The sequence below is a fragment of the Gymnogyps californianus genome, chromosome 2 (genome assembly GCF_018139145.2).
Source record: "Gymnogyps californianus isolate 813 chromosome 2, ASM1813914v2, whole genome shotgun sequence".
Lineage (NCBI taxonomy): Eukaryota > Metazoa > Chordata > Aves > Accipitriformes > Cathartidae > Gymnogyps > Gymnogyps californianus.
In genome coordinates this window covers 24,146,121-24,168,714 of record NC_059472.1, presented here as the reverse complement: position 1 = coordinate 24,168,714, position 22,594 = coordinate 24,146,121, and the positions used below count along the sequence as shown (strand labels likewise).

General features: G+C 40.9%; 1 protein-coding gene across 2 annotated transcripts in view; it reads right to left on the bottom strand.

The window, feature by feature from the left end:
* The window catches only part of STK3 (serine/threonine kinase 3), a 143,304-nt gene extending 125,707 nt beyond the window's left edge, over positions 1–17,597 (bottom strand). For both annotated transcript variants that reach the window (XM_050890853.1, XM_050890854.1), the window contains exons 1-4: positions 17,465–17,597; positions 10,047–10,127; positions 9,466–9,594; positions 5,463–5,577 (exon numbers count right to left, since the gene is read on the bottom strand). In XM_050890853.1, the coding sequence (XP_050746810.1) occupies positions 5,463–5,577; positions 9,466–9,594; positions 10,047–10,127; positions 17,465–17,487 (348 nt within the window). In that variant the 5' untranslated portion in view covers positions 17,488–17,597. The remainder of the gene's footprint in view (positions 1–5,462; positions 5,578–9,465; positions 9,595–10,046; positions 10,128–17,464) is intronic.
* Positions 17,598–22,594: the final 4,997 nt, after the last annotated feature.

Sequence of the window (22,594 nt, the reverse complement as noted above, 5' to 3'; positions counted from 1 at the left end):
GCTCTCTTTCATGACAATTAACCAACACATAACATGTATCTTATTTCTGGCACACAAACAAATACTTTTTTCCTGAGATGAAAACTAATTTTCTCCTATGAGCTAATTTCCAAGCAGATGGATACAGTTTTACTGCAAGGATGCAAGAAAGATCTATCATTTCAAGATTCAGACACCACAACCCATTTTTGAAGGAACCTACAATGCTTCTCTAAAGAACTAAGGAAAAATAATTCCTAAAAATTGAGATAATGCCACCCAGCGTTTACGTAACAATCATTCAGAGCCATAATAAGGATTTTATTAGACAAGCACTGAATAATCTCCATGTCCTATTGCAGAAGCTAGTATAGACTACCTTGGTTTGTAAGGCTAGACACAGAATAAGGCAACCAGGACATTTGGGATTAACTTCTTTCCTCCTCTTTCTCAGTCTGGCTGTATAGAAAAGTACTTGAAGAGTCTTGGCCTAAAGATCAGTCTCCGAACAGTAACACAGCTGACTAGCCCATTGATTCAATTTACCTCCCGGAAGGCTTACCGACAGAACATGGTCAGCAGTATACCCAGGATGGACTTGTCCATTGCCATAACTTCTGGCCACCAAGATCAGTTAAACAAGTTAGCCAGTGCAGAATGAATTTCAGTCTTTGAGTATGGACTGGCTGGCTATTAATTAATCCATGTGGGCTCAACTGAGGAAGTTATACTGTAATAGATGCTACTTAAACAGAAAACATAAGAGTTATTAGGCCTTAGATAACCAATTTACAGCTGCAAATCACATGTACTTTAGTGCAGCAAAGGCCTACAAATTAAAACAATTTTAACTGTGAAATTACTGAGAAACGTGACTGCTTAAAACTGCAAAATAACATTCTTACGAGCAAAGTGCCTTTAGCCCAGAGAGGCAACAAAGGTCTGCCCTGGACCCCCATGGTAGCATACAGAGAAAGCAAAACCAGGAGGACATTGAAACACAGCATCCAGAAATTCAGGTACATTATTCATTTGAATTACTGGAGCTTAAACACATGAAAAAAGTAATTAGCTAAGAAAACATGGCAGAAGATAATCAATAAGAATACATGAGGCAATGTATATGTAACTGATAAATAAATAGGTATGTCAAGGAAGTCACAGTTTAGATACAAGATGCAGGACCTCTGGACCCAACAGCACACCACCTGTACAGTAGTACATTGCTACGCTTGTTACTTACAATACTGTCCCAAATAAGAAGGTTTTGTCTCATAAACCCACTGCATAGCCACTACGTTGTATACTACAGCCAACTGAATTTGGTCCCTGAAAGAGACGGGATTAGAATGACTCAGTTAATCATGTTCAGTGGATGAGCAAGTGCACCCTAAATTATCAGTAGAGAGGCAGGGTTGCTGGTGTGTCAATACTCCCTGATATGTTAATAGCAGCCAGGAAAGTATTGCTTCACGTTGTAATTATCTCATTCTATTGCAAGCTGCCACTGAAAAAGTCAGTCTCATTCCTTCTTTTCCTTCCCTTTCCCCACTGCTCATTCCTAATGTCTCTCTTGCACCAGATCAAGCCACTGTGCTGCCACACCAAGTCCTGAGTTAGCTCACAAGGGGGTGGGGAGGATAGACTAGAGAGGAAAAAGTACTCCCATCAAGCTTAGGCAAGATCACCCTGCAGCCACACAATCGCTGCATCTGAGGCATGGAAAAGGCAGGAACACATCAGTCAGGTTGGACGATAACAGCGGAACTGCCCTTTCTGGCAGCAACCCACAGTTTGACCTCCCAAATCAGTCTCTGAGAAAAGCAGACAAAACTAGATATACAGCTTTGCTGCCTTGGACTGATGAACACCACACCTCAGATGAGCTAACAGGCATCATAAGCTTGCTCTAGTGCTGCTGATCTGCCCAGCATGCTAGAAGACAGCATTCTGGGGCAGAATTCCAGGGGTCGATTTAACTTCAAAGTAGTGGCTTCGGCCTCTTGGACAAAAACCTGCTCCTGTCAAGCTGAAAACCCCTCTGTATGAACAGGGTTCCAACAGCCACTAGAAACTTCCTTAACTTTGAATTCTGCTTCTCTCATTTTTGGGTCCATTAGAGCAAAGCCCAGTTTTGTTCACTTTCTATACAAACAACAAAACTTTTGAAGAAGTAGGGGAAACACAGATACAGAAAAAGATGAGTAAATTCTTGGTTTTAGAGATAAGCAACAAGGGCAAATGCATAGCAATGTTTCCTCCCCAAATACGAGGAGACTTCCACCTTTTCTTATGACTTATTTTGATATGATCATAGAATCATTTAGGTTGGAAAAGACCTTTAAGATCATCAAGTCCAAATGATGATCCTAACGACCATTGCATTAAAGTAAGGGTTCCTTCTTCAACTCTCTCTTCCTCAGTTTCTTTTCCTTACATACGGAGAAGCAGGAAATAAACTTTTCCTTGGCCTAGCCACAGTCTTCATTTGACAACTTCAGAAAAATTACAGAACACATAACCCTGTCTGTCTGGGCCTATTCAATAAACATTCTGACAAAATAAGAATCAATTCCCTCCTCACTTCCAAGTGAAGACATTTCTTTTTTTCTTGTGAAAAGTACAGTGAAACCACTTCTTGTTTCCAAAAAAAAAAAAAAAAAAAGTCACCAACAGAAATGCTGAAGTACTTTAAGCAGCTTCATTCCAGTAACACAGTCACAAGCTTTCCATCACACGGTACTCTGGGTGATCAGGTCACTGTTCCACAAAGAGCAAGAGAATTCAAACAAGTCCAAACCTCTGCCTAAATCTTCCAAAACTTGCGAGACATAGGCATGGCAAGTGACAAATGGAAGTTTGCTTTGCTTTTTTTGTTATATGTACCAGAATGCCCCCTATCCTAAGCCAGAATAAAAGTTTATCTAGCCTGGGAGCCTATCTGAATGTAAGCACATGTCAAGTAAACAGTGATAGTTGTCTGCTTCACCCTCCCAGAGATCTGAAGCACATGGATTTCCTGCTCCAGCCATTAAATATTTGCATTTAGCCACAGTCATTTTTTTCCTGGTCTTATTCAATTGCCTTTTGAAAACAAACTCTTAGCATCTATAAGATCTTCTGTAACTGTACAGTGGACCTCATCATCATGTGCAGAGAAGAAATTTTTGCTTTGGACCTACCAACACAAGTGATCTCTTGTTTTGTAATAAACAGTAAGATACAAAGTGAGTAAGATATGTCTGTTTGTGCTACTCATGGTTTAAAACCTTCCACCACGTCTCTCCCTCCAGGTACCTCTTCTCAACACAGAAGTATCCTAATCCATTTAGTATCTCCTTCTAGAGAAGTATTCTTTACTTCTGATCACCTTTGTCACCTTTCTCTAACTTCCATAGTTCTGTTATGTCCTTGGTACTATTGTAATCTTTGGCAACCACTTTACTTGTTCAATTATTTCTAAACTTTAAGCTGAAGTGCTCATGAACCCATATATAAAGACTTTGCCTCCCCCACCAAGACAAATGTATCTCTTCACATTTACTTATGCTTATTTTCTCAGTCGGACACTCAGTACCACAAAGTCTTTCAAGTCTTTCCCTGTTTCTACTACTAGGAGTATAACCTCTTCTCATCAGTATTTCTACCCTCTTTCCCAAAGAGGATAGCACAGACCCATGTAGTATTCCCAAAATGACCATTTACTCACACCCTCTTTTTTATATTTTCTTTTTAAATAAAAAATTCTCACATTTTCTATCGATGCACACACAAGTTTGCTCCTTATTTTTCTAAACCCTTATTTAAATGGGACTTTTTTTTTTTTTAAATTCTGGACTACCTTGCACCATTTCTTATTGGAGCTACTGACCCTTGGATAATACACAACTGTAAAGACACCAGTTCTAAAGGTTGCAGGAACTCCAGCAATCTCCCATTGTTTTTGGCTTTTCCCCAGTCATCAGTTCAATATTACAGCAGCCCTGATGCAAGCCACCTCTCCCAAAGAGGCACCCTCTATTCTAAACATCACCCCCACTTCCTAACAAATTGTCCTGGTTTTGGCTGGGATAGAGTTAACTTTCTTCTTAGTAGCTGGTACAGTGCTGTGTTTTGGATTTAGTGTGAGAATGATGTTGATAACACACTGATGTTTTAGTTGTTGCTAAGTAGCGCTTATCTTAAGCCAAGGACTTTTCAGTTTCCCATGCTCTGCCAGCAAGCAGGTGTGCAAGAAGCTGGGAGGGAGCACAGCCAGGACAGCTGACCCGAACTAGCCAAAGGGGTATTCCATACCATAGAACATCGTGCCCAGTATACAAACAGGGGGGGAGTTGGCCGGGAGGAGCGGATCGCTGCCCGGGCATCAGTCAGCGGGTGGTGAGCAACTGCATTGTACATCACTTGTCTTTTCTTGAGTGTTATTTCTTTTTTGTTGTTGTTATATTCCTTTTCATTGCAATTATTACTATTATTCTTAGTTAGTAGTATATTTTATTTTACTTTAGTTATTAAACTGTTCTTATCTCAACCGATGACTTCTACTTTTTTTTTTTTTTCTCTCCTCCCCACCCCGCTGGGAGGAGGGAGGGGAAGCGGCTGTGTGGTGCTTAGTTGCTGGCTGGGGTTAAACCACAACATAAATCTAATTCTATTTTCCCTTACATCTTATTTTCTAAGCCTAAAGATTGTTTTTTCTGTCCTTCTCCTTCCCTCTCTGCTCCCAGGTATGGTGCAAGGAACATTTCAGGGCGTGTTTACAAAATGTACAAGAGCTAGCAAGTAGAGGGTCATCTCACAGCACTTGTTGATAAAACGAATACCTTCTGTTACAGTCCACTACTGAAAATAATGGACTCAAAGGAACTCAAGATTATTTGACATCTACAACAAAACATTTTTCAGACAAACTGTTTCTTAAGTAGAACTAACAAAGCCTGTTTCCTACAGGCTTGCACCCTCCTCTACATTACTGCTGTTATAAGCCCATTAAGACTCTTCCACACAGCCCTCCATTTTGGTTCCCTCTCACATTCCTTAATTGGCATCCCTTCCCCTTCTCATTCCTTGAGTAATGCCAATTACTTCTCATGGTCCCTAATTACTGAGTGGGAGCAAGACAATTCTACACCTGTTTTCAAACCGTGCATGTACTAAGTGGCACGCTGACAGACTGTGAGGTAAAAGGGGTAGGGGGAAGAAGCCACACACAGTTTTGCCTTGTACAAAGCAGTAATTTTCAAGAAACTTACAGGATCTCCACATTTCAAAATGCATTTGCTTCGGCTGATGATCACTCCACAGAGGAATGGACAAACAGTCAGAGCAACTGCACGAGCTTGTTTTCTGAGGAACCAAGGCACAGATACGCCCCGTGGCATCAGCCAAGATCCTGTCTCTTAACTCTGATTTTTATTCTGGTTTCTAGTCTTAATTCACAGTTTAATTTTAATAAGTGTTATACATTTTTTGAAAAAACTCACCGTTTTATTACGAAGTCTAATTATGTCCGAAACAGAGCCAGCTCCACAATATTCCATAACAATCCATAGATCTGTGTTCTTAAAATAGCTGCCATAGTACTTGACAACATAGGGACTAGATGAAAAAAGAAGGTAGATAAACAGATGAATTCTTACCAGGGGAAAAAAAAAAGTCATCATCACAAGTGTCGTTAAAAATCAGTTTGACACACACTAACACAGCTAAAGAGCAAGTGTAATCAAATACATTTTAAAACTGTAATTAGCTTAACCAATGCCTTCTTAGAATGAAGTCTGACTGCTTAATAAAATTATAAAGGCACTACTATATATCTCACAAGCTTTCAGTGATCTTCAAATACAGACGTAGTCTTCCCAAACATTAGTATTCTGATATAAAGCTGTGTTTTTCCCTCCTCTAAGGCCTCTCAATTTTTAACTCTCCTCACAAAGTTATTGGATGTTTCCCTTCTTGAAAAGATTGCCTTGTTTTCTTCTCTCCTGAGCAAAAAACCATGGAAACTCACCCATGATTTCCTGGTTTTGCACGCATGAACTTATTTCAAGTACAGATCTAGACTTCCATATGAAACAGAATCTAGTGTTGGTTTGAACAAGACTTCTGGATTTGCAAATGCATTTTCACATTGAAGTGTCTCATGCGAAGAGATCGTACTGTCATAAACAGAACATATTGCTTTGCTACTCATGAGTTTTTCACTTGACATAATGCTTCCTCGGAAGCACTTGCAAAAGAAAGTCAGAAACAGATGTGGTAAACATAACAAGGATCTTCCTTCGGAAAAGCGATGAGATGGTGTATTTATGGAAATAAAAGGTTGAGGTTTTTTTGCAGGAACATAAGCAAAGGCGGTTACAGTTAGATTGCCATCCATCTCCCACAAAGTCAGGAAGTAAGATACTGAGATCTCAGACAGTGGCTTCTGGTCAGAACACCTGCATTGTGGGGTGGAATCAAACACTATTTTGTTTTGGAGCAAGGAACTGTATTTTAGGAACAGCATGTTTGGCAGCAACATTTTTTGTTAGAAAACTGATGTAAGAAAAAGAGAGGACCTATGGTTACCTCCTGCAACATGATGCTATCTTCACAGAGGATAGGTCAAAACTAATCGGCAAACTGCTTCATTAAAGAGCGACTGTTAGTACTATAGGAACTTACCTTTACAGAAGGCAAGCTGGGTCAATTCCCTCTTAACTAGTCAAAATGTTTACCAAACAAGTACAACATACTGATCTTGCCCCTTACAAATTCCTGAAGTGAGAAAGGTTACTATTACTTCTGAAGAAAACCCACTGATTTTCATGACCTTGCTAGATTTACACTATGCTAGTACTCCCAGCAAAAATTGTATATTATTACAAATCAGGACAAGAAAATCTTTTCTAAATATCGAGTGCTGTGCCATCTCAAAACACTGTTCACATTTGCTTAAAGCCTTGTCCCAGTTAACTACATAGGCCAGTCTTTTCCATATCAACTGCTTGTCTTAGAATCTACTTTTTTCCCCTTAGAAGAGCTTTAGCACATACAGTGTAGCTAGTTCTAGAAACAGGCATGGAGAAGAAAGTGTAAAGTGTTAAGATTTAATCACCTTTTATTTGAGATGCTGCAACAGCTCAGTGCTTTTCTGTAACATCTGTGGAATCATCACATGTGAAAATGAAGTACTAAAAAGTGCGTCATCCCTCCCATCAGTACTGCACAGCACTGTATTTGCATGAAGGCACACGACACATACAAGCACATGGTGCAGAGCTGCAGCCCAACTCTTCTTTTCAACCAGAGAACGGCTGCATCTTGTCCAGTGAAGGAAGAGTTTATGTTCTAAAATTCTGAACTCTTACTCTTGAAAAAAGTTATACAATAGTACATGTCCAGTAGATACTAAATGCAACATGTTGTTCAAAGAAAAGCAGGAAAAAAAGAACAAGGGCAGAGAAAAGGCAGGGCAGGACAGGGGACACAGGAATAAGACAGTGAGTAGGCCCACCTAGGACAAGAATGAAAATGGCACAAGAAGCATAGTACAGAAAGAAAGGTGAAAAAATTAGAAGATTCTCAAGTATCATCATTTCTTTTCTCTGTCAGTGTATTTCAGACATTCGTTTTAAGTATCTGTTTCAATTCTGGTCTAGTACTAAAAGACATACAGACACTACAACCTACACCACTGCTTCCAGTCAGCTCACAGGGCTCAAGCCTGTGCAGCAACTAAGGGCTGCTATCCTATCACTGACCCCACAAAAGAACTCTAAGAACTCATAAGGTGCTATTTTCCAACTTATTCAATGTCTTCCTTTATGTAAGGGGAAAGAAATGAAGCAGGGGAGATAAAAAGAACTAAGAGCGCATCAACAAGAAGAATCAAAGTAAACATATTTTAACTCCTCTCCCAGTGCACAAGAGCAACCAAGGACCTTCTCTGGGGATCAAATCTAGTTCCACAGTTAAGCAGACAAACAAGATTGCTGCTTCCTTTTTAATCTGTACCTGTTACAAAACTCCAGTTCGCCAGAAAGACAAAAATAGTTTCACAGGGATGAAAAGGATTAAGAGGAGCCCCCAAAAAGCCTCAAGGGTCCCAAATCCTTTTAGTATCACCTGAAATAACCTTATCACACATCTTCATGGAATGTGGGAAAAAACATAAATCCTTCCTTTTCCTCCCATTCCCCTGCCTACACATTTAACAAGCTTCTAGCATCCAGAGCAGTCAATGCCAGAAGCGAATGGATTACAAGGTCCAGCGTGTTCATAGGTCACAAATACTCAGATCGGGGCTTGCAGGCAGAGGTTCTAAAGAAGTTTGAAGAACAATTGCATTCTCATGTGCTAGATACAATGTATTCCGAGGTCTCTATCCCTATATTTAAGGATAAATATTTGAACCTTCTCTCCTCCTTCATGACCTCATAGACAAGACGCTGTGGAGCAGTACAATCAAGCTCCATGTAACACCTGAGCAAAACATTCAGCAACAAATCTGAATGAATTCAGACTGCACTAAAAGGATTATCTTTAAATCTGGGATGAGTACTGCTCATTGCCAAACAAGAGCAAATTTTTCATTTAAAGACAGAACTTCAAAATTGACACACCACAAAAGCACAAACACAATTTGAGAAATAACAGACCACTTGCTATAATACAATTCATCAAGTTAATGACTAAAGCAATCAATATTTTAAAGAAAGTTTCACCTAACTAGAGTGCAAAGCCTTCCTGTTTGCACTTCGAGTCACAAACAATACCTTTGTATGACTGATCAGACATGAATAAAGACTCATGCTAGCAAATCTGACTTTGAAGTTACAGCCAAAACCTTAAAAGATTATCTCTAAAAAATATACAAATAAAAATTTGATAACTCCACAGAGGAGAGGAAATGCAAAGTAATTTCTGCATCCTTGCAGACACTTGATGTTAAGGCTTCCATTCCTACAATACTAGCAATCGTAAGATCATCGTTCACAAACGATGATAAGGTAACAGTCCTTCTTCAGAACTATTATAAGATTGTTCACTTTTTAAAAGGTATGTTCCTGCATGAAAAAGGCAACCAACAGGATACTATTTTGGAAGTTAACTGCTAGCCATTAATCTTGTGCTAGAAACATCTTTATCAATCTTCTGAAACAGGTAACTCGGAATTCACAAGGCCTAGGACATTTACAGGAAATACTAACCTTTGGGCTTGCCAGTGCAAGTAAAGTGAAGCAAGCATGGAGAATTCTAAGCAGAGGCAAGCACTTATTCTTTCAACAGTTTCTGTCGTGCACTATTTGTACTTCCTTCAATCCAAGCTAACAATAGGAAGAGGTCCACAAAGTGGTTCCTTTAAGTAAATTGTCCAACACAGACTGCTTTAATTTTCCGTATTAAAAAAAGTTTGCAGCTGCATGTATTTCAGCTACATTCACAAGTACAAATACATTTTCACATAGACTCTTAGAAAGGGAGCAGAATTGTCATACCTACCTGTCACATTGTTGCATTATAGAGATTTCTTTAATTATTTCTTGAAGATCTGACTCCACAGGGACCTGTTTAATTGCTACAACTTGTCCAGACTCTTTGTGTATTGCTTTAAACACGCTACCATAAGACCTAAAAATAAAAGAAGGAATTTTTTTTTTTTTTAAACAAGATAAACTGCTTCTCATTTTCATTACGCAGAAACTTCAAAAAGTCACAGAAGCCATATGTTCCTGCAGAAGTTTGAGGGTTTTTTCAGGCTGCAAAAAATTCAGTTCTATCGGGACCTCAGAAAAGACATGCCTCTGAAGAATGAATCTTTGTCAAGATGTAGCGTATCTAACTCCAGTACTGGCACCAGCACCTTTGCTGCCTTAATAAACAAGGGACATCAAAAATGCATAAACATATGTGGGGAAGCATAGAAGTCTACTGATGCATGCATCTGCTTTATTATTAAAACTTACCTAGAGAAGCATTCCTTAGGACATTTACAGTCACTCTCTCTGTAACTTAGTATTCCAGCACATGCTTTATATACTGTTTTCCTCTGATCCCATCCCCTCGTAAATAGCTGCACTTACCCTTCACCAAGTTTCTCCAGAACATCAAAGACTTCTTCAGGCTGCTTAGTTAAACTATCTTCACTTAGCTTTTTCAGTTTGCTGAAAGACAGACAAAAGTTATTTGTTTGTTTGGAGGGGGGAAAGACACAGAACCCAAGCAAATTTTCACACAAGTGAGCAGACAGAAAAAAGATTATGAAGAAAAATGTATACCAATGAAAATAAAATGCCTAATTAAAGTGCAGTAATAAAATTTTAATCAACCATCATATAAGATAGAGAAAATTACGACAATTTTTGTCATTGTCACTTTCCCACTAATGTTTGCTCAATTCAAAGCAGCATGGGACCAATTCACTGTCCCAACCACTTCCTTTGCTAAAGTAGAAACAGCCAAAGCATACAGTAAAGCTCACCTTTCATCAAAAAGCAGCCAGTATGCAAACATATGCTCATTACTGCCTAGAGTACGCCATGTTGCTATCTAAGAAAGTATGAACCAATCCTTCTCCTACATGAAATATCCACTTTCTAAACTATACCACTCATAAGCCAGTGAATTACATCAAGTTAAAAGCAGAACCCAGAGTCAAGCTGACTCTGGGAGTATATGGCAGCACTTCACCTACACAGGTGGTAGCAGAACACTGAACTTCCAAGAGCTGAGTACTCTAAGTTGTTGGGGCAGTCCCTTTTGCATCTTTGTGAATGCACATAGGGACAGGTGCAACAAAATCTCTAACTACATAACACCACCATATTTTGCCCTCCAGTTCTCTCTCTCTCACAGTCTCAAATGACTCAGTATCACCCTACGATTTCTCCCAGCACCTTCAAGCCACTCTTACCACTATCCTTTGTCCTTTACAAGCAGTCCCAGCCTTTCCCCAGTCTCCAGCATTCCCATCCATCCAGCCCCAAGGACTCCTGGCAGATCTCAGAATACAACTTGGCTGCAGACTTGCGATGGGGCTGACACCGAATATAGCACAGGAAAATATAACCACACACACATTGTGGTGAGGCCGGGTGGCTGCCGCATGTAAATCCTTCACCCTAAAAGTTACAGGGAATTTTGCTGCAAGATTGAAATAACAAGTTAACTCTACAGGATAGCCAAGGGTACTATTAAAGCAGAAGATGAGCTGAAGAATAGCTGCTGCTGTAGTGTTAGATATAGACAATGTATTCCATATGCAGGAGGAGGAAAAAGGAAAAAAAGGAAACTTTGAAGCACAGCAGATCATTGAGAACTTATGGAAAATATGCTACCCTGTGACACTTTCCTGGAAATGAATACAAAATAGGGGAAGGGAGAAGGGCACAGAGAGAAAAGATTGTCAAATCTAACATTGGAATAACAGTGTTAAAAAGAAACTCCTTCATATTAACAGATGCAATTCTGTGATATACAGAACTAATAAAAAATAAAATGAAATGACTGATGAAGGAATTCCTGAGTCAGAAGAGACTTGTTCCTGCCAACCATCTAAGACAAAAATTTAAAGTAATTTTATAAACACACAGGTCATATGGATTGGTGTTAAACAAGGAAAGCAAGAGGCAGGGGGGAGGGTGTACACATTTATATATGAAAGAACTATCTCACAGATGTAGCACTTACATGAATACAAAAAGCATCCACAATCAGTAAGCAAAGGTGAATGAACTGCTGTAAAGACCATGCAGTTTGCTACAGCGAATAGGCAGGAAGCTGGAAAGCATGTGTGCTTAAGGGAGAATAAAAACGTCCACAGCAAAGGCAAGGCACAACTCATGAACACAAAGAAAAACAGCAGAAAATTCAAATAAGAGCAGCTAAATAAAGTCTGCAAAAGTGGCCTACAAATCAAACACAGGAACACATAACAACTCTGCTTTCTTTTCTGCTCTCTGTCTGCTTGTTAGAGACTAGAAAGCAGAAAGATGGAACTTAAATCTTGCAGGGAAGCACATATTTCATTACTGAAAAAGTGTAAGTTGAGACACATAAAAAGAAGACCCCAAAAAAAGATTTTGCAGGTAGGTATTAAAGAAACAAATCATTCATTTTGCTTCTTTTGTTTCAAATTCTTTTTTCCCCTCTCATCAGGTTATCTGCAGCCTTAAAGGCAGCATTCACAGAATAAGTTACTGCGATCATCCTCTGCTTGCCACCAACAAAAAGCATGCACAGTATGCTTACGATACCAGCAGAGCCTCAAAAAATAAAAAGCATGACCATTAGCTGAGTCTCTCACTTGATCGAAGAGCTGCGTAACAGAAGACACATTCAACAGAACAGTGGAGGGACCGAACTTTTTAGTAACTGCAAGAAAAGGGAAAATATACAGTAACCTCAACCAAAGATGTCTAAGAAGAGAACACTTCCACCTGCTCATCAAAAGAGCAATGCCTGCTAAAATGAGAAGGGGGGGGGGGGGAAATCCATACCAAAAGGGTTCCAGCAGCACCATTAACACCAAGGCATTGGGAGTGCTTGCGAAGAGCTAGTGAAACAATCATGAACAGCCATAAACTGATCAAAACCAATATCACTGCCAAATAACAGATTGTCTGGAGTACTTAAGAGGCAACCTGGAGACCAAAGAAATAAGCATTCTGTAGTTTTAAAACTATTTTCACATTATCCAACTCTGACAAACATGTTATGAGACCAAATAATACTTAACACTAAGGCAGCTAAATACCAAACCTATTTAGAGGAAGAAAGATATGTCAACCTCAGGAATTTCATCACCAAATACACTGCTCAAAGTACTTCACACTCCTTCACAAATATATTGTAAGAGTACAGATACTAGGTCCAGTGTTCAAGTGACAGTATTAACACCACAGTTCTTTGAACCATAGAAAGATCCTAATGACTTGGACCATTTAATGATTTCTATTTCTAGAAGTTTAATAGAATTCCCAGCTCTTTAACTACAGAACAGCATGCGACATACCCTAAAAGGGTTGCAATAAAGAAAGTGTTTATGAAAACTTCATGAGAAGCAAGGAGGAAGATGACTGTTGTAACTGGCTCTAAAGCACTAAGTAGAATACAAGAAGAAAGCACTAGAATTATCTTATTATATTGGTTAAAAACAAGCAACTAAAACTTGGGACTGAGAAACACATCTAAGACTTCAGAATCAGCTTCTTAATCAGGAGTTGTTTGTGTGCATGTGTCCCACTATCCACACTTTGAAAATGTGCAAGATAAGACATATAGAGCCAAACATTTCAGAAGGATCAGTGCTTTTTTAAAAGCATTAAGGTGTTCTACATGGGAAGCGAATACTATGAGCACCCAGCAAAATACCCATCTGCTAAGGCATGACTAGAAATACGGGGGGGGGGTGGGGGGGGTGGGGGGGGTGAGGCACAACTGAAGAGACAAAGGGCTCAAGAACAATCAGAGAGAAAGAAGGTGTGTCATTCCTCTCCCGCACAGGCCCTCTACTTTCATAACACAAGCGTTTAAAACAAAAAAAATAAATCAGTGTGAATTTACTGTTTTATTCTGGCCACAGGATGCAAGTGCCATATCTCTCTCTCTCTCTGTGAGAAAGTCTAAAGGAGATGTGTAGAAGACAAGTATAAAACCTGGGGAGAAAGTCATTCTGCTTTTGTTTGATCTAGAAAATCATCAGGTAGCGACTATGGACTATTTCAGTAGTTTTCCAGAAGAGCTGTTCCTGAAAGCAGGAGGACTAACTAAACTACAATTCTGGGACAACAAGAGTTGTCAAAAGGATTTTCTTGTTCCAAGCAGGTTTGACTTTCTGCATAACACCTAGCCTCTTAAACAAGAAAAATACATCCTAGCAAAGAATTTTACTTTTATAAATCCAGTTGAAGGGAGAAAACATTCATACTTAGCATGACCAGAATCTTACGCATCATTGAGGACGTCAGCAAAACTCCACATAACCAAATGCAGAAAAATCTAGAAACAGTGAGAGGCACCCAAGACTACCAATCCTAGCATAAAGATCAGAAAAATCTGAATTGGGACCTGAAAGAGCATGAGATTTCCCCCCCACCCAACATGAAAAAACAAAGTATGAGTTTAATGTTCTATGGTCATTACGTACAGACTTCACAAAATAAATTGGTGATGTGCTACAGAGGTAGGCATAAAAAAAAAAAGTGAACACTAACAAAGAAAAATAAAGCAGGACTAAAGAAGAGAACTCCATCAATTATTGTCATGAGTTATGGAAAACTGGACAGCTGCTCCATGAAACATGAATACATGCGGTTTATTTTGCAGAAGAACTAGCACATTGAAACATTTAAAAAGAATGGCTGGGATCAATTATACTGATATATTAAAAGAGAAGCTAGTAAGAGAAATCACTACAATCATCAGAAATAGAGGTGGCATGTGAAAGCCTTGAGACATTTACACTGCTTTACACCATTCACACAAGTAGAAGCAAGTTTAAGACAGTTTACATTATTGCATTGTGTAACATTTAGTTTTCCTACCTGGAAAACCCAAGCAAGCTTACACTTTTGTGCCATCATTTTCAGGGGGAACTTGACAATTGTCATTGATGTGACCTTACATGCCCATTGACACAAAAATTAAAACCAGCGTATTTTTCACAGACAGTTCATATTTTAAAAAAGTTTTTCCCTTCTCACAAAATTTAACTTTCATTGAAAATTAAACTGCCCAAGTTTAAAGAAAGGACTGGAAAATCTTAATTAACACGCTCCATGCTTGTTAAGAGGCCTTTTATTTGGCAGCAGCAGGCAGGAGATGTGCAAGATTAAAAACTATGTATTTGACAGAATTGCATCTCTAGCTACTTTCCTTTTCACTTATATGCAATCTATCTCCTCATACCCCAGCATGCCAATATATACAGAAAAATGCAACAATATTAACAGGGGAAAGTTACAAGACTCAGAGGCAAATTTTGTAACTGACTATTTCAAGAGTGCATATCCTTTTTAGTGACAGAAAGGAGTATAAAGCACATCTGAAATACAGTTACTGCACAAACTGTTCAGTATAAAATCCGAACGCTTACTCTAAATTATTTTAAAAAGTAAACAAAATTATTCTGAAAAGGACTCCTCCTTAGAAGTCTTTTGTTACTGTTGCAGTACATTGGTCAAACAAGAAAAGCTAGTGATTTTGACAGCATCTCCATTTAAAAGCCACAGTGGCCTAGCCTGTCACTTTGGCATCATCACTGCTACTTTCTGAAGGGCTGTTTTAAAGATTTACACAACACAAAACCGTGTTGTGTGTTCCTTACAGGGAAAGGGGGAACAAAAGCGTCCTATGCCTATGAGAGAACACTAGGATTCTAGGACATCCATGCAGCTTTGAAGTGTTCATACGAAATTCTTGCTACCTCTAGATGAATGTCTTGCACTACAGGTATCATGGCAATAGATCCCTGTCAGTAACTGCTCCTGTGGACAGCAGACACCTAAGTAAAGAAGTCTAGTGCTCACATCTATTTTGCCAAGTAAACGTGGTGTGTCCATCCCAAGCCACTACTGCATCCAGGGCAGGCATCAAAAAATTCAGCCCACAAAAAATAATCTGTACTCCTTCTAGACTTGCAGAAAAAGGGGGTGGCCTAGCAGAATAGTTGGGAACACCAATCAATCAGAAAACTGTAAAAAACAATGGTCAAAGGGGATATATATGCACATTCATGAAAAACTTAGTTCAAATCTTATGAAAACCTGAGTTAATATCTTATGAAAAACTGAGTTCAAATCTTCCCTCCCACTAAAGAAATAAATCCATTAAGTTCTCATCACATTCAAATTTCCAGAAATAAGCTTCAAAAAACACGGAAAGTATAAAAACGTGCCAGAGAGTTTAGAAGTTCTCTCATTAGCTTTCTAATTCTTCCTTACTGAATGTAAGAATTTAAACAGCTCTTCACTTTCAATTAGGCCAGACACACACCTCCAGCTTAGCAATAAAGTTCGAGCAAATCCCAGATCTTCCAAAAAAAAAATCTTGTAGCTTATGCTAACTTCAAGTTTTGTTTTCAGTCCTTTGATATCACCAGATCCCAAGCTTTGCGCTGGTGGTGGTAACATTGATTACTCCTCAGGCATTCCCATTTCTTCTCCTAAACCCTTGCTAGTGCCTGTCCTACTTCCTTTATTTGAGACATGCAGCACTGTCAGCCTGAAACTACAGTGTAGGCCTGTCCCTCCTCACCCCATTGCCTGCTAAAAACCACTCTGCGTAACAACTACAAATCAATTCTTGGTCAAAGTTTTCAGTAGCAGATACTGTTCCACTGCCTACTAAAAACACTGCATAACAACTACTAACCAATTCTTGGTCAAAGTTTTCAAGTAGTAGATACTGCTACATGATGTATTATTGGAGGAAAAAACAGTAAAGTTCAAGACCACATTCTTCTCAAGTCCTGTCATCCCGCAGGAAGCTGTTTTAAAGACTTTTAAAGGTTTTAAATGTAGAATGTAAATGTTTTAAAGTAGAATGTAAAAATTATTTATTATCTTCTACCACCAATTTATATTGTGTAGTCTCTAGATTTTTCATTAAATTAACAGGAAGCAAGAGTAAAATGCTTGGAGCTCTAAGACAGTACGTATATATGTAAACTGTTTAACTACATTCTGTATACCACGCAACTACATTCTATGTAGTATATAACTACATCCAAGAAAGGACTGTTCCAATTTAAATATACCCATAAAATTAAAGCAAAAGTATTTTGTGCACAAAGATGACAGTGTCACATTTAAAGCAAAAGCTCATGGTTTCACATCATCACACATGCAAACAAAAAGAAGTCAAATGAAAAATACTCAAAAAAAAAAAACCCCGCGTAGTAATTAATATGACCAAATAGCCTATATATTTCAGGAAATACATATACTGTCGGAATACTCTTGATTTTTGCCTCTTCCCACTCCCTGATTTGCAATTGCAAGTATGCAACCCCCACCCCCACAAGCATCCCTCCACCAGCAGGACACAAGGGCACTTTCTAATGTGGGAAGATAAGAACAACTGCTCATGTCGGTTTCTTCCATAGACCTGAACTATAAAGCGCAGAGACCTCCAGGCCACAAAGGACTCTTCCCGGCGATGGAAGTTTCCCTCATTTCACATTAAAACGTTCCTCTTTTAACTCAACCAGCCCCTAAGGGTTTGCCTCCACCTGGACGTTTACCCAGGACGGTCATTTCGGTGACCAGCCCCCCCCCCCACAAAAGACCTTCCCCAACGCAACACAACTCCTCCGGCCACCGGGCAGGTCTCAGCCCCCAGGACCGGAGCCTCCCGAGGCCGGTGGGGAGCCGGAGGGGGCGGGCGGGCGGGCCCGCCCGCCCGCTCCCCTCCGGCCCCCCGCCGGCCCAAGGCCTCACCCCGGGCGTGCCGCCGCGCTCGCTTCCGGGAGAGGAAGGGGCCTCCAAGGGAGGGTCGTTACCTCTTGGGCGCTGCCTGCTCCATGCCGCTGCTGGCCCCCCGGCCCCGCCGTCCGGAGGGGGGCTCCCGGCCGAGCCCCTGGACACCACCGGGCCGGCAGCCACTAAACTCCTCACAACTTTCGTGCGAGCTCGCTGGCCCTTTAAACGGGGCTCGCGCCCTCCCTCGGCCGCCGCCGGCTCCCGGCCTGTCTCAGGTCAACCGCCACTACCGCTACCTACCCAGCTGCCGGCGGAGGCCCGCCCCTTCGCGCCTCCCGGTGGTTACAACTTGCGCCATCGCAAGTGCTGATTGGGCGGCGCGGAAGTCGCTCAGAGCGGCAGGAGGGACGAGGCCCCACCCCAACCACGGGAAGAGCGGGCGGCGTCGCGCCGGCGGGAGGGGAAGAACATGGAGGCCGCGGTGCCGCCGGGGGCGGGGGGAGAGGCGCCGTGCTCCCGACATGCTCCGCGCGGCTGTGGCCCGCGGGGCACGCCGGGAGGTGTAGTCCTCCCGAGGAACCTGCCCTACCCGTTCCTGCAGGAGGGGCGCCCGGAGGGGCCTGGCCGGGCGAGGCAAACCGGGAGGCGAAGCAAGAGAGACCCGGGGCCCTGACGCGCCGCCGGGGCGAAGGACAGCCGTCCCTCCCCCACACGCTCACCTCATCCCCCGACTCTTGGAGCTGGGCCTTCGGGCAAGGGCAGGCCTGGGGCAGAGCCGCGGCCTGAGGCGGAGGCTGAGGGTGGCTCTTTCCACCGCTGCCACCCCCGGGCCCCGTCGCCTCGGGGCAACGCTGCCGGGCGGCTTGCGCCTTTCATCCGCCTGTCTGCACCAGCCAAGGGACCGCCGCGCTTGGTGCTGAGCTGCATCCAGACCCTCCTTGAAAAGTTACATCTCTTCATGGACAACTGGCTCCAGAGCACCGCAGAGGGGAAGTCTGAAGTTAGTCATGGCAGGACGGGGGAGCAGCTCTCCGCAACTGGCTCGGGTGACACAGTGCAGCTTTGAGGTGAAAAATCCTGGCACTTGGCACTTGACTTTTTAATGCCAAAGCATACAAGTTACCCTGCAAAGCCATAGAAAGTTGTCACGTAATTATTCAAGCAGCAGATTTTAGGCCACAGAGTACCATGTGACAGTTATCGGCAATTTCTCCACCTTAGAACTTCTGACTTTCTGCTGTTTATGTAGCAATTTAAGATACTAACTGACAAAGAATCCAAGTACATCCCGGCCAAGTTAATACAAGAAAAGCTTAAATGTTCAAGCCAATTTCTGTATCCTTTCGTGAAAGTAGGTTCAGTTGCCTAACTAACGGAAGTTCAAGGTAGTAAAACACTTGGGCAAGATCCATAAAAATACTGAGATGCCCAAGTTCCACTTTAAACTGATTTTAAATGAATAAGTATAACCGCACTCCCACCTAAAAAAAATATGCACTCCATACCTAATTTCATCTCTTTGATGTGCATTAGCAAGGGAATTTTGAATGACTGAAGTCCTACTGTTGTGCAAGTCCTCTACTTTGGCTGAGTCAATCCAATCCAGTTGACTCACTGTGGTCGGGCTAAATGCACAACGGCAATATTGAATGAACCCATAAAACAAATCACACACCACCGTATGACCTTTTAGGTTTCTTTGTTTTTCTGAGTCATGGAAAAACTGCAATAGAACATCTTCCTTTGCACAACAGATTAACGCAGAGCTCTTGCAAGTATCATCCCACAAGTCAGAGTGGCTCACCAGCAGTACTGCCAGATGTGTCCATACCATAGACAACTGTTTGTAGGAGATGCCAAAAAAAAAACACCCAGGAGAAGGAGCCAGCGGATGCCTCAGATGCAGTGCGGTATGAGTGCATTAGAAAGTGGTGGGGAGGAACCCCACAAGACTTCCCGTCTCCCAGTTCTAGGACAAGTGAGGTCAGGCAGGTAGAAGATGCCATGTGGCTAGTGTCCAACTTTGTTTTACAGGGTATTTGGCTATACCGACTGACCAATTATTATTTACATTTCACCAATTTCACCTAATGAAGGGAAGCCTGACATCCCTATTTGGCTGTGATACTCCTGGAATGCAAAGGCTGTCTCCACATCCTTTAACACAAATCTTTAAGGCAAAATTTTGTTCAGGTTATTTCAGAGGAGGCAGGTTTTTTCCAGCTCCCCCTCTCAAGCCAAAGCTGCAACAAACTATACATTCAAGCAAGGAAAAGGAGTCTTAGAAAAAATACAGGTACTATATTATAGTTGTAACAGCAAGACGAAGGGAGCCAAGAAGTGCTCCCTCTCCCCATTCACACATATATTTCTTTCTCTGGAAAAAGTTAGGCTAAACAGCCTAATCTGCCACTCTTCCCTCCCCCTTCAACAACAGTTGATGAGAACAAGTCTAAACAAAATTTGTTCAAGAAGAGCAGATTTAGATATTCGCTCTCTTCATTCAACATGATTTAGTACCACAGTCCCCACTCGCAGAAAATACCCTGACTACCTGATAATTGAGGAAGAAGTGGGCAGGAGTGTCCTCCATCTTTCTTCCACTGAAGAAAGAAAAGTGTGAAAACACCCAAGATGCCTGAAACAGAAAAAGCAGGTAACCTGGCTTTATAACCTAGCAAGGCAGACAGTGCCAAAAAATATGGACTAATTCCATGCCTTCCTCACAGAAGTTTCCTTTGTGCCTTACTCAACTGCCAGAATGCTTTCTAAGTACGTTTATGCTGAAAATAATATATCAATAAGAAGATAACATATATACCATAGTATTTTTCAAGATCACTTTATCTCTTATAATGTCAAATGGTATTTTTAGTCAATGATACTGGAATAAATAACACCATCTCACCTTTCCCCTGCAACGTGAATTTGGGAACCGTGCTGTGAAATATAACACTGATTTGGTATTCATTACAATACTGTACCTAGCCACCAGCAAAGAAGGAACTTTGAAAGGGAAAACAGACTCCCTCTGTTCTACTACCTCATTCAGGCTTTCCAGTCAAGGGAAGTCTAGATGTTCTGGAGGCATGAATATACTATGAGATTGCTGGTGTCTAGACAACATGGAGATGAGGAAGCTGCAGACAATCTACATGACTATTCCCATGATTTCTTCCAACAGTGGAACTATATAAGACTGCTAAGAAGGCAGGTGAGTAAGAAAAGGCTTAACGTAGCCCAATCTTAAAAATATAGGAGAAAACTAACTGAATTACTCTTCTAAAATATTTCATCCACTTCATCAATTTATCAGCATGCATTAGGACTCCCTTCTCTGCAGAACTGGCATCAACATCAAATATAATTCCTTAGACCAAAGGATGGATGAAGACCATACTTAGTTTTTGAGTACTATAATTATTTTATATTATAATGTAGTTTTGTAAACAGATAAAATAATTTGTAATTACTTATACTGCAATGGAATCAGGAATCATGATGGCGTGGACAAGTATTAGGTGCTGTATAACCACAAACTAAGACAGTCCCCAAGCCCCTAAATATATGAACCAAAAAGTTCCAAGATGTCAACCCTGCCTCAGTTGCACATAATTCGTAATAAACCTGAGAAGGATAAAAAGTACTTGAGAAGCTCATGTCTGAGTTTCTAACAGGTATTACTAATGGTAAGATTTAAATTCCAAATACATACTTCAAAGTCATTCATAAACATCATGCAAATAAATTATGTATGTTATAGTAGGGACCTTATCTGGTTCCTTTGGTAGCAAATAAAAGCAGCATTTACTTCAGAAGGGATTCGATCAGGCTCATTTAAACAATGTGCATTGTAACTAATACATGGCACTACTAGAAAACAGCAGAATTAATATTACATGTTTTCCAAGAGATACATGTCACAAACACCTTACGCTCTCTAAACAAAATACCCCTAGTCCTTCATCAAGTCCGTGGTACTTTTCATAGCCTAGCTCTTTCCCCCGTATGCTTTCTACCCTTTCACCGTGGTAGCCGCCGAGTTCTTTCACAGGGTTCTCGGTGCTCTCTCCCTCAGTGTCCCTATCATTCCACAGTAGCTCCATTCACCCCCTCGGCACGCCAAAACCTGCAATATCCTTACTGCCCACAATAGATCCGCCAAGCATGCCCCGAGCTCTGTGCTCCTTAAAACCCCTCCACATCACTGATATGTCACTGTGCCTTGGCCCACCCTGACGTTACCCCACAGAGTTACAAATATCCTGTGTCTGCATCACAACCTGGTGTTTAGCTCGCAGAAGGCTGCAGGTCAGTCCACAGCATGGTCCCAAATCCAGCACCTAAGGACAGAGTTTCCCTTACTTTTCCCCTGCCATGGGGTGGACAGCCCCACAAACAGGGCATTCCCTCCTCTACCCATCACCTATGAGTTTTGTAAAAATAGGAACTTACTATAATTACAGACCTCCAGCTTTTCATCAAACACGATTAACACTAGCCAGCTAAGTCACAAAGGATTGTGAAGGGGAGAAAGGCAAGGAACGGCAGGCAAGCACAAAGACAGAATGAATGCAGGAGCCTGATTTCCTTAGAAATCAATTCATAAATTCAGTAGACAAATAGTCAACAACAACATGTTTGCATGTCTCTCCCTGTGACTGCCTGATAGCGATCTGGTATGCTGAAAGTTAAGGAAAAGGCCTTGAATGAAATACCAGCTTGTTTATACAGAAGATAAGAAAAACTGAGTTCTGCCTGTATTTTTTCCTACCTATCATGCCTAATGTGAAGTAACCTTGAAGGCTTATCTAAGAATTTGTTATATACTTTCCTAACCCTGTCAGTCATAAAATAGTTATAAATAAAATATAAAAGAACAGCATATTCTCAAGTTTGGACTAAAATTTAGATTTTTTTAAAGCGAGTTTTTAATCAAGCTTAGGAATAAAGAACAATTGGTTTTTATTTCTTCTCCTGAGCTATTCACAACTTAATGGTTAATTAATGTCACATAAAAGGAAATTGACTTTTTGCTGGTCCAGCAAAAGAAAGATGCAGAAAATAGTCAGGAAATATAGGTACAGATTCTGCCATCCATATCCACTCTATTAAAATCAGTGTGATTCACAAAATTCCTACTTGACATTAAAAAGAGCAGTAAAACCTGCAATAGTAAAATATTAGCTGCACTGCTGCAATTCCTCTCA